The sequence below is a fragment of the Clinocottus analis genome, unplaced genomic scaffold, assembly GCF_023055335.1.
Source record: "Clinocottus analis isolate CAN_PGR_092001 unplaced genomic scaffold, fCliAna1.0.p SCAF_17, whole genome shotgun sequence".
Taxonomy (NCBI): Eukaryota; Metazoa; Chordata; class Actinopteri; order Perciformes; family Cottidae; genus Clinocottus; species Clinocottus analis.
In genome coordinates, this window is record NW_027175898.1 from 335,844 (window position 1) to 349,022 (window position 13,179).

The 13,179-nt window shown below is 41.9% G+C and overlaps 1 protein-coding gene across 5 annotated transcripts in view; it reads right to left on the reverse strand.

The window, feature by feature from the left end:
- Positions 1 to 13,179, reverse strand: part of kif6 (kinesin family member 6) — a 62,154-nt gene that overhangs the window by 3,888 nt on the left and 45,087 nt on the right. For 4 of the 5 annotated variants that reach the window (XM_068580632.1, XM_068580631.1, XM_068580630.1 and 1 more), the window contains 4 exons: positions 5,304 to 5,357; positions 4,749 to 4,824; positions 4,469 to 4,604; positions 1,961 to 2,043 (listed from right to left, as the gene is read on the reverse strand). In XM_068580632.1, coding sequence (XP_068436733.1) covers positions 1,961 to 2,043; positions 4,469 to 4,604; positions 4,749 to 4,824; positions 5,304 to 5,357 — 349 coding nt within the window. The remainder of the gene's footprint in view (positions 1 to 1,960; positions 2,044 to 4,468; positions 4,605 to 4,748; positions 4,825 to 5,303; positions 5,358 to 13,179) is intronic. The other variant, XR_011077684.1, reaches the window with a different exon arrangement.

Consider the following 13,179-nt stretch of genomic DNA (forward strand, 5'->3'; position numbering starts at 1 on the left):
TGGAATCGTTCATAATATTAATGCAAACTGGACCCTTATACTTGGAAGAAAAGAGATAGATGAATGCATTAAAGTGTATGTAATCAACAGCGAGCTTTACTTGTTTAGTGGGCAATGCTCCCTAGAGAAGGGCTTTTGAACGGAATCTTTGGGCCGGCTCTGCAACTAATCTGTGCCAATATAAAAGTTAACTGTTTACATAGCCTCATCCCCTTTCGGTCTCTGTGGTGGATCGCAAGTTTTTACATACTTATTTGTTGTAAGTACATTGCAGCATGGTGTTACCCTTTTTAATTAGTGATGGCAAGATGAAGCTTCCTGAAGCTACAAGGCTTTTTCATCCAAGTGATTCGCTCATAGGCCGAAGCTTCATGATGCTTTATTTGCTCTACTGCGCTACATAGTGGACAAAACATGTAAAACAGACAGAGTCATCATAACGACACCATGTGTGAAGCTTTGAATTAACATTACATTACACAATATTAATTAATATCGTGTCTGTCTTTATGATATAATGGCTAGGTCAAAAGGGAAAGTGGCGACAAATTGAGTATAGGGTTGTGATGTGACTGTGACACAGTGGTTATCATGGGTCGGTGGCCGGTGGTTTGAGCCCGGGACCGCAAGTCCATGTTAATGCTTCCTTGAGCAAGACACTTAACCCAGAGTTTCAGTGTCCAGAATGTATACTGCTTAATGAAAGCTTCAGCTAAATGTAATGTTACTCTAGGTACAATGTTTTATTCATTTTTCATAAAAAATAAGAACTTTTCCAGTGCTGGGCTTTGAAGCCTCAACACAAAAGGACACATCACTATTTTTAATTTCTGTTTTATCATTTATAGGTTAACCTGCTGCTGTTTTGCTTGTGCTCATTGTTTTACTTTAGTTGAATGTTTAGATTTCCCTGTTTGTTGTGCTTTCACCTGTTTTGTTTGATTTCGCCTGTTTCTTTGACTTCGATCATTTGATCTGTTAAGCCTTTTGCTTTAGTCTGTTTTGCTTTAGTTTGTAGTGTTTACCTGTTTTACTATGCCCATTTTGCCTGTTTTGTGTTGCATGGTTTTGTTTTGATTTTGTTCTGCATGTTTTGGCTTTTAGTGTTTATATTAACTCCTGTAAAAAAAATTGTCATTTATTCTATGAAACACGTCTCTGTCCAATATCAGTACTGAATCTGTGTGTCTTTAAACAAACTAGATATTAGGGTTGTTAAACCTTTATTTCTTGGGGTGCAAGTCCCCAGGTGGCGTTGTCAGTTTCCTTTATATTCCTTTTCATTTCCCGTCACATTTGCTACTGTAGTGACGGTGTTACATGTCTGACTAAATACCCAACGAAAGGATGTGTGTCAGTGGCCTCCGTTATGATCAGGCCACTAACACAACAGTCCAACTTTTGCCTGAGAGGTTTGCAACGTCTCCTCACAGCCCACAACCCTAAATAGTGAGCCGATGCTCTAGTTTAGAAGGAGAACACACATATCCATTAATGTCAGAGTTTGACGTTATGTGTGTAAAATGTGACCTGCAGCAGACGAGGCATATGACTTGTGTATGGTCAGTGATGGCTGAAATTCCTTTTGCTACTGAAGCAATTAATTGGTTGTTTTGAAGCCCCTTACTGGTGAGGAGTCAACGTGGGCACACGATAGTCACGAAATATAATTTCCAATAGTGTAAAACATGGCAACCACGAGAGGCCCTTGAGCATGCGGTCAATTATAATGAGCACAGAAAGTATTTGATGAGCAGAGCAGAACATTAGGTTAGCTGTTCCATTTTCACAAAATCAAGAGTTATCATCAATTCCCTGTTTGCTTTTTTTTAACTTTCCATTTTAGAAGCTCAAATTGAACGCTTAGTGACACGATCATTAGTATCGACATTTACATCCGATAGGAGGGGATTGAAGGACGGACAAAAAACTAAGTTATCATCAGCTAAATGTGTCTCACCTAAATCCTGGCGTGCTCAGCGAAGGCGGCTGCGAGGCTCCACGTGGCGACCCTGCAGGACATTTGGCCGTGGCCTCGGACTCCTAGTCACTCACAAGCATTGAGAAACTGTCAAACTATTTCAGAAACATAATTCCGTATGGTGACAGTGAAACACTACATGTGACGTACAGCTGGGGGGGATCAGAAGACCTCCAGGTATTTGGGGTTGTCTTGCTCCACCTCTTACTTAAAGTTTGATCAATTGCGAGGCTGTGGTCGAATAGTCCTTTTTGGTTTGGAACCTTCCTAACTGAGTGAAATGACCCAGATACTTCCGGGTCATTTCACTCAACAGCCGCCACAATAGGTGCTGGTCGAATTCTCTAAACGCAAAGGAAAGTAGCGTCATGCCTCCTAACCTAGCTTCTATATCTTAGGAGCTACTGGAACTGTCTTAACGAAAGGAAAGGAGATAATGCCAACCCAATCCCTTGTGGCGGCAACATTTAAAGTGACGTTTCATTTGGCCATTCACGAGAATAAACGATTATGACCGATAAACGCAGATCATGTAAATAATTACACTACAAACGTGACATTGCTGTTGCTGAACAAGGCTGTAAAGTGAGCAAACTGCTGTATTTGATATTCTCTCTCTGGTGTTGTACTGCAGCCTCAGCCCTCCTTCTTTTATTTTACTTTAGTTACAGAAGCTTTAATGAAAGAGTTAAACGAGACGAGCTCTTCAGTCTGCCACATGTTTGTGATTATCATCTTTTTATTTAACTATTTTGTTACATTACAATAAAACACTATAGAGTTGTGTGGTGTTTCATAAACTGTTGTCTGTATATTTTCATGATTAGATTATAATCTGCATATAAACCATAACAACATAAAGTGATATAACACATACATATATGACACACATGGTTAGAAGGAGAACACATCTAAGTCATCATGTTTGAAACAGAAGAGACAGTTTAGTAGCTTTGTACTCTGTAAAAAATGTATGTTGCAACACTGTAGGAAGACATATGAAGTATTTAAGATGCTTTATTGTGGTTCAAGATGGACTACAACGTTGTAGTGGAGTCGGATTCTCTAAACACCACGATTGTCTTTTTCTAACTCTTCATGAATTCTCCTTCCCATCTTTCCTTGACCCTGTGACAGTTCCACAGAGGTCAAGGAAAAGTGCTTAGGGTTAGATGTTATGAGGTGACTATTAGACTGCAGCCCATGTGTGCTGGTTTCCAAAAACAGAACAGTAAATAGAGGGGGGGGGGGGGTGCTTCCTGCTTGGTAGATCCGGAATTGCACATGTCAGCTTTGTCTGTCAGACTTCTTTTTCTTTCCAGTGAAAAATCCCAAAAACCATGCTCAGATGGAAGTGAGATATTGTGCAAAGCGCCAGCCGTGTCTGCAGGTCAGATGTTGCTGCTTAACATCTCCTTTGTGTTTGACTTCCCCAATGTGCACAACAACCATCAAGGCCAAGCAAAGCGTGTATGAGAGACCAGAGGCCCGGTTCTCTGTATGTGTTGTTTGTGTGAGGAAAGTATCCTCATTTTCTATACGACTTCTATAAAACCAGAGGAGTCGCCCTCTGATGGACATTGGAGAGAATGCAGGTTTAAGACGCTTCCATATCAGCTTCACTCTGCAGAAACGGAGGTTGCTGCCTGATCAGAACTAACCAAAGTCACACAATGACACTAAATGACTGATAAAGCAGCATCTCCCGTGTTCTGTGAGGTAATGTGACAGATAGCGGCTTCAGTTTCCCACTGGGAAAAGCTGTCTGATGGCACGGTCAAGTGGTTTAATTATTCCAAATATAGTGTACACGAACACAGATTTTTAGGAGTATAAAATACATCAACAGCAGTACACACCTCTGCTCCCAGTCTGGTACTCCTGTCTGTTTCTCCATTTTCAGCAGTAATACACGACTATGGAGAAGTACCTCAATCAACCCCACTTCAAAACATCGAGGACCATCCCGAGAATTTAAGCACAAACACAAAATTGTTATTTCGGACTGAAATAAATGCTGACTCACTCCTTATGCCCCGCTGTGTTGCTGAGAAACCCCCTGAACATGTTGTCCTGGATAGAACGCTGCTATCTGTATAGATTGTATTGATTCTGCTGCTGTGTTGCCTCACTAAGAGCTGCTATCGGGAACTTTGTTCCGGGTCACATGGAATTCTGTATTTTCCCTCCTACACTTCTTCCCACCAGGGCTCATTTAGCATGATGCTGCACAGAGGCTGCAAGGGTCATGCTGGTGCTGCAAAAGCCGACAGAGTCAGAGACACACGCGGATCAGTTTATGCGCACAATGCTAGCGTGTCTGCGGAGGCCATGAGTCAGACAACACACTGCAGAAACCCATCTGAAGATAAACGGAAACTTCCTTCCCGACTACTTTTAGAAAACATATATTTGACACTCCGGCCGTCATGCTAGCAGAAGCTTTGTGTGCTGTTGTCAGAGGTGGGCAAAGGTAATGTCAGTCACCTGCACGCTGGAGGCCTCCTGGCTCCACCACTTCTGGAAGTCTCCCTGGAGCTTGACCGTTGACCTCTCCAACAACAGCTGCAGGTGCTCAATCTCTGTCCGCAGTGCTCTCAGACGGCCAACGGTGCTCTGGTAACTGAGGAGGGGCATTAGCAGCAGCAGATTCATCTTGTGTCCACATTTGCACAGCATCTGCCGTGTCTAATCAATCTGAGCATCGTCTCGGGTGCATACAGCGTCTGGCACGTAATACATTGAGGTGCACTTTCCCCACACTCACGCCTTCTTTTCTTGCTCGATGTCTCTGCACAGGTTTTCCTCCACCTGGTCGACCTCTGGGAGATTCTCCATTACAGCTGTGGTGGAGTTGGACAGACATAAGGCACAGCGTTTTAAATGTGGACACACTGTGGAATGAAATCAGTTGTATGTGTTTTGTCAAGAGACGATGCTCTCTGTACTTGGCCCCGGATAACAGAGGCCAAGTGGTCTCTGATGCCGGACTAGAAATAACAAGAAAAGCCTTTGGTGCCCAAACTCGAAGGGAGATGTTTGTGTGTCTTAACCAGATTTCTTCATCACAGTGTTTATGTCACTGATTAAAACAGTCAGAAAGAAGCAAAATGACGGCGTCTCGTAGCTGCAACGCCTCGGTCTTTGGCCACTAAGCTCCCAGTCAGCGAGGACTACTGCATAAGGCTTTTAAGTTAAGCACCAACAACATGCTGGCTCAATATCAAAAAGATGACAAACGAGTCTCGCATTATTCTCAGACACTACAGACTCACGGTTCCATTCTGTGCTGCGTGAATATCCATCGTCAACTGGATCTTACCAAGATCTGCCCTAGGCCTCCTCCTCTGCAATGCCAACTGCTTCATCAGTTCATCTGGGAGAAGGGGAGGGGGGGAGAAGCAATTTCAATTTTTGTGTGGGACAAAACAATTCAGATTTTTGTGAACACTTTCCATCATTTCTCCATTTAAAATACTTTTTTTTTAAAATTAGTATGTGTTCATCTAGAACACTCAAAACTAACCAATCCAACTCCTCAACTTTGTTCTACACATTATATTCAAACTATCTTTGCCTGCCTTAGACACTGTTCAACCACAAAAAGCACCTGGAAATGTTTGTTGCGACTGAAGACTTGGTAAAGTGAGTCCCACTAAAGAACATCTACTCTGCAAAAGCAGCCCTTTTAGAAAGAAGCCAATGGGGTAAGCTTTTTTGCTTGACAAGATTCCTTAAAATAAGCCCAAAATTCTTGGCTCTGAAAGACTAAAATGAGACTTTAAACTAGACAGAAAATCTTAAATTAACCCAAATTCCAAAAGTCCAACGATATGGACTAGCACAGCCTGGGATTGATCCCCTGATTGGAAGACGGGCATGCCAACCACTGAGCCACAGTCGCCAGTATAAAACAGATAAACAATTGATTAGCACTCACATGCCAATGATATCATTTTGGCCATTTTTTCATTTTGTTTTGTTTATGGGCCATGCAATTTTCATTCGGCATGGTTATTTGTATTATGTTGTGTGTTGTATAGACCAGTCTGCTGTCATCTCTTAATATGTTAGATATGAAGCTGCAGGTTCTGCCCTGCAATGAAAAGAATAATAATAATAATACTAATTTTAAAAAAAACTTTAATTGTCCTTGTTTCATTCCATTCTTAAATTGAGAAGTTGTGCAAATGGTCTTACTCTTAAAATAAGGCAAATAATCTTGTCACTGCACTAGGTTTTATTGTAAAACATTTTTATACTGTTTGTTAAAAATTGATCAAGATGGGACCAGGATTTAGTATTGTACTGGACAAAAGATAGTTTTATTCTCCAGCATGGGTTAAGCTCCGAACACAGCGGATGAGAGCTCCCTCCAGAGCCACAGAACATACAAAACCACACAGTGACGACTCGCAGGCCACGAGGGTTACGTTACACGCCCACCGTCTCCGAGCTGTCTTTAAACAAAAGCATTAGTAATTCCGGCATCTGCGAGCTTGTCATTGAGTGGTTTGCAGAAGAGGAACACGCTTCCACAGTCGGAGTGAACTCCTGGGACTCTGGTGAGCCCGGAAGCCACGTGAGGGAGGCGCGCTGGACCACTGCCTCTCTTGTGGTAGCGATATCGGGTCAACGCATGGGGAGGTCCTCTGTGTCTCTTCTGTTCTCAATGTGTCCTCCCTCTAATCGTTCAAGATATTGAATTTTCTTTTAGCCGACGCTTCAGTGGCAAAAAAATACCCGTAAAGGAAATGGAGGGAAGAATATTTTATCGGTCATATTTAAGGCCATTTCCATCTACACTAAATAAGGGATACATTTAGTACTCGGGCAAAAAAAACAATGGTGTGTCGGATAGCGAGTTAAATGAATGCCCAGGATAACTATATGAGGAAGAGACAAAGATAAAAGAGAGTTGAATGTCAGTTGGGCATGTGGTGAGTTTCCATTACAACCCCTCAGGTCTCATATACACACGTAGACGGAGCGGTGCTGCAGCTCCGTCTGTAACACGATCCAGTCGCCAATCTGAAAGCTTGAGGTCCAGGCTATGAAAACGAGAAATCCAGATGAAGTATCGTTTGATGATTTTAAAAAAAGGGAGGAGCTACCTTTTCATGCAACACCTCTTGTGGTGCCATAAAACAGTTCGAGAGATCTTTCTTTGACAAAGAGACAATGGATACCAACATCTGTCCCGCTGAAGCAACCTTGGGTAAAGCGCCGTCTCTCACAGATTTATTGGGGTCGATCCAGCGTGACAATGTCCTTCTTCCAGACTTCAGATTGAGTTTTACGCCAACTCTCAGCATTTCAACGATTCATGTTTTTAAAAACGTTTTTCAATCTGCCCATGCAGCACACAGACCAGCTCATCTTTCAAAAACTCTTGACACGCTCCTCTTCATATGTTGACCGCAGCAGACCAGAGATGCGAATAGATGATGTGAAATGTTACAAATGACGCACAAGGACATGTTGTGCCCATGATGACGTCTTTTTTCCCATCCGACGGTGGAGCATGAACCAGGGTTTGGGAACCCCTCCTCACAAAGCCATGTGTTTTCACACAAAGTCTGCAGTTAAAGTAGCTGGGAATGTAAATGAACCCGGACGCCTTGTGGCTTTACAATGTGGTCAGATGCCATAGTCTCCTGTCAGACGCCACTTTTTCAAACATGACCTGTAATGAACGCATGCGCAAGCCCCTTCTTTCACAAGGTACTTAAAAGGGACTCCTGCCAGGTGTAGGCCATGCAGAAAGGGTTAAGGAGTGCAGACACACCAACAGGGACAAAGTATGGCCCATAGCGATAATCACACTTCGCTGCTGTGTTTTTTCGGCGTTATTGAGACACAAAAAGTAATGCACCGTAAGTCGTATACAACCCACATTATCGTGAGGCAAGACGTGTAGGGTGGCTGCTATGGAAGTCATGACACATATATAAAAGGGTCCATGTATGGGTCAGATCGGGATGTGCGTATCAAACACACAAGGATTTCTCTCAGGAGACCGCCCCATGCCAAAATTCAACAGGGAGTTATTCGAACTCACTTGTTTTGGGACATACTATTTGTGTTATATCTATTGAAATAAAGCTGAAAGTCTACACTTCAACCAATGAAATACGTTGCAATCGTGTAAATAGGCAAACTTAAGAAATGTTTCACAGTCCAAATATTCATGGCGTCATGAATATTATTCTTGTTGGCGTCATGAAACACTTAGAGGTAATAACATCCCAATGCAGATATATAATATTCTGTTCAAGCGATCTTAACTACGGTGTGAGAATAAACTCCTGTTCATTTTGATACACTGCATCAAAATATTGCGACTGAAAAGTCAAACATTAAAGATTATTGTCACAAAAAATCCGGTTGGAGCTCAAAGATTGACAGTATTCCTGACCCTAAATGACAAGAAAGATTCCATAAAAGATACATTTTCATACTTGTTAAGTAATAGTGTAATAAATAGTGTGTCATTACACTCAAGGGCTCCTGTCCCCCTTCCAGGACAAGACTGGCTCGACACCACAACCTCTTCCAAACCGTGCACAGTTTCCTCCCACGTCGTCAGGAGACCATGCTGACGTCTTTAAGGACCGGTGTCGAGCTCCAAGCCTCAATAGATATCTGGTGATTTTTGTGGCCTGGAGGTTGAATGTGAGACGCCCGCCCACTACTGCGGCGAGTTCAAAAGCCATAGCTCATACATACGATCAAGCTTCTCAACATCTGAGTGGGCGTCGCCTCAAGTCCATACGAAGAATGAACACACTGAAGTAATTGCTGTCGCTTGCACTGTCCGTGCAGTTAGAAACCATTCAACGCCATGTTGAGAGCCAGATAGAGCCAATTACTCGGTCATCAATTCGCTATGAGTTCGGATTCAGCATTATTCAGTGCACTAATATAATTGGACTAATAAACTACATAAACTACTAAAAGGAAACAAAAAACAATTTCATACAATTACTTTGATGAGCAGCTGATCATTAGAAATATGTGGCCGCTGACTACAAAGGCCACATGCAATGCAGAAGTCCAGTGACATTTGCCTCGCTATATTCCTTATCAAGTGCTTCAGGGGAACAATCTTCTTGGCAATCGCACACGCTTTTGGCTCCAAATAGACCTTCCTTGAAAATCTATCGACAAGTTTTGGGCCCAATCCCAATCTCCACCCTTACGAACTCACGGACTTTGAGGCGCCCTCCCGCAAAATTTTGGGGTGTCCCATTGTCAAATTGTGGAGTGCCTGAGGGCTCTGTGGCAGACATGTTTTTACATTCATCAAACAATTTGTTTTGACAAAAACAAGTAAAAAATTTTTAAATTACTTCTCATCTCGTTCAAATCAGTGAATGAAAAGTATAAAATAAATACACAATTGTACACAATATTTTGTTATATAGTCACGTGATGTTGCAGCAAAGTGCTGTCCCATTTAAATTTACACCAGTTCAAACCCTCACAGCCTCTCATACCTAACCACTTAGCAGCTGACATCAGTGACTCCCTGAGGGTTCAGGTCTTGAAAATTTTGGGTAGAGATTGGGATTGGGCCTTTGGGTTATTTCAGCAAAGGTGAATATAGCATGAAAGAGGGGTACCCAAAGCAGTTAGCAGATGCTTCATCTTGGATTCTATCTCCTCCATAACCCCCCCCCCACCCCACCCCCCACACACACACACACACACACACACACGCACGCGCACACACACACATCTGGCAGAGAAATCCAAAGCCTTTGGCTCATTTCCAGATGCCCCACACTTTTCATGAGGTAGAAGATGTGCATCGCTGATCCCTTTGAATACATATAGATCCTAAGGGCTCGAAACATATCTGTTCCTCCAGTGTGATCCGATTCCAGACTCATTTGCTGTGGCCAAGTACAATACTGTAAACCAGAGTAATGTTTAGACACTGACGTCTCCACGGACTACCACCTTTCTGCTTCTCCCCTGCTACTGAACCTCATGCTGGGTATAGCCATCAGGAAAACACCGCGAAAGCTTTTGTCTATATTATGCAGAATGTTTTCATGTTTTACATTAACCATGAGATGCAGTTAGTGTGCAATTTCCAAGAAGGGCTTCCAAGATGGCAAGGAAGCACACTGAGCTCAACATTATGGTTCTACTTTCCATCCAGAAGAGGCAAACACCTTCCACTATAAACATTGTCTCTCATCTGGGAAGAATGCAGCCCCGTGCATCGTACAGTGTAATAATATCTGACAGCGTCAAGATGTTCTTTGGGTATCTTTCCAAATGAGAACGAGTCGAAGAATTCAAATGTTAAATCCAATCCTAAAAACACACATTCATTTAGTAAATCCAATTTCTAAATACTACACCCACAGGGTGATGATGTCTGCGGAACAGATTTGAAGAGTTGATATGCAACACAATGTCTTCGTGTGATGTATGACATGTCTGATATATACGGCCGTGTCAGCACCTCACAGGCTAAGTGCTGAATTATTATTATTTTTTAAATTCCGAGGATGATAAGTGTACGCTGGCATGAATAGCCAAATGCTACCAAACCACCGTGCGTGATCTGAGACAGCAAAGATGCCAAGCGCTGGTGTGAGGCAAACCTATCCATTTCAAATGGCATGTGAGATGAGCCACAGGCACACACAATCCAGGGAAATTCATAAATGTAGCTTGCGATAGTAAATGCAAACCAGATTGAACCCTTACAGCACATTTTTACCGGCTGTGACTTGACTGGAAAATTCAACCAAAGTGCAATGAGATCATTGAAACACATTGAAAACAGGGGCGATAGGACTTGTAACTCATTACGATACATTACTGAACAAAGGGATGTGTACTGCAACTTCTTGTCCAACTGGAAGGGATGAAAGTAACAAACTGCATATACTCTGGTTACCAGCATATAGTTGTTTGTGTACTTGTATGTGGTACTCAGTAATTGTACGTTTTCTAAGTAAAGCAACTTTGTTTTTACAATATATTTTTTCATGTAGCCTACACACATTTGTCTTAACGGGGTGTGGCTTCACATTAACGGAGTGTGACTTCACGTTAATGGGTTGTGACTTCACGTTTCACGCTAACAGGGTGTGGCTTTGCATTAACAGGGTGTGGCTTTGCATTAACAGGGTGTGGCTTTACATTAATTTGCTGTGGCTTCACATTAACGGGCGTGTGGATTCACGTTTCACGATAACCCTCTCAAAACGAACCCTGCAGGGCCACATATTTTTAGTGTTTAAGTTTTTTAAACATTCATACGTCCGCGAAAAGACGGCACAGAAAAAAATGAATCCACTACTGTTAGATCCAGGAGCGGCCCTCAGTCTTACGTGCCTAACAGGAGCTGGCAGAGCTGCTGGCGTATGTGTGCTGCTTCGCCTTTCACATTGATTTGTCAATTCAGGTGTCCATCGACAATGCTGCAAAGATCCACTGGTTTTTATTCGAACAGACAACACACTACCACCTGAGAAAAAAAAAGTGTCCACACTGGCCACAGAGAGCCTCTGCTCCATCAGCTGTTCCGTTTTACTCTGTGATTTTTTTTAAATGTATTTTATTTTTTATTGAATATATATATATATATATATATATATATATATATATATATATATATATATATATATATATATATATATATATATATATTTATATATATATATTCTATTATTATTTTAAAATAGCTATAACTTTGTGATTCTGTTTAAGCCAGCAGAGAAGGCCTGGCTCAATACTTGCAGTCAGTCACTTTTAATTATAAATATATATATATATATATATATATATATATATATATATATATATATATATATATATATATATATATATATATATATAATTACAAGTTATATCTATTTTATAATGCAATTGTTTTTCATAAATACACTACATGTATTATAATTATTTTTCCCTATTAGCTTATTTTCTCATTGACCAGCTCCTGTCTCATGTCTGTTCCTCATGTTTTGCTGCCTGCTTCTGCTGGGGCCAGCGAGCTGCTTGCTGCAATAGAACACTGTTTAACACTCTATGTATCCAATAAGATATCGCCTATGATATCTGTATGTCTCTCTCTCTCTTATTTCTCTCTTGTAGAAGAACAAACTTAGCCAAGAAGCTTGGCGACTATTCCCTGTGGACTGCTTGTGAGACACGCACGATGGAAACTGGAAAGCAGGTCTGCGTAGCTCGCTGTTAGCTCGCGGGCTAACTAGCACATACAATCTTTAACTTAACTTAACCAAGTAGCTTAGTTTCCTGAACTTATTAACGCCAAGAATTCTGACCACGATTCTGTGTGTGACGAATTGGGAATGAGACTGTGTTAATTGTTGGTCTAATGTATACACCACCCACTAAGACAAATTCCTTTTATGTGAAACATACCTGGCCATCAAATAGTTTTGATTCTGATTCTAATTCTGTCGATAACAAAATATGCATGTTTTTATGATGCTATTGTTCCCCGGAGGTGTGCAATTAGTTGTGAGGGGGTGCGGTTGGTCCAGGGACAGGTCTCACAATTTGTGAACCGTACAAAATATACACAATAATGCTATGGTCAGCAGGGGGTATGGTTAAGGTCATCGTTATGGGGCCTGGAGATAGGTAAACAAAAGTCACATCTACCTTTATTCATCACAACTTCAATGCACAACCCGACTCGCTAGCTATGTGACCACAAAAAACCCACCCACAATGCTTTGAGACCAAGAGTTGCATGCTGGGTCTCAACCAAGACAGGTGTGTATTTTTTACTTTTACTATATTCTATTACTCTTTTCGTCTTCGCTGCTGGACTATCCACTGTGACATAGTGTTGACACGCAGCAGTACATACATGTTTAAATGCTTCACAATAGAGCTCTGACTGAAGCTGGGGTTTAAGCCAAGTCTCAATGTGGCAGAGCTAAGCCACCTGTCAAAGACGTTGTCGAGCAGAACACAGGGGGGTGCTCACAGAGACGTCATGAAACAGCCGGAGCCTGGCTAGTAAAGAGCACAAGTTGAGAGACTACAGTAGGTCGGGGGAAATTAGAACGCCTCTCAGTTCTGGAAAAGTTCAGGAATGTGCTGAGCGTCACTTCTCCACTCTGGGGGAACAGAGATCTGTTCATTAACGTTTGTCAGGTAGGTAGGCGGCTGTCTTCTGGGTTGCAGAGAGCGTGACC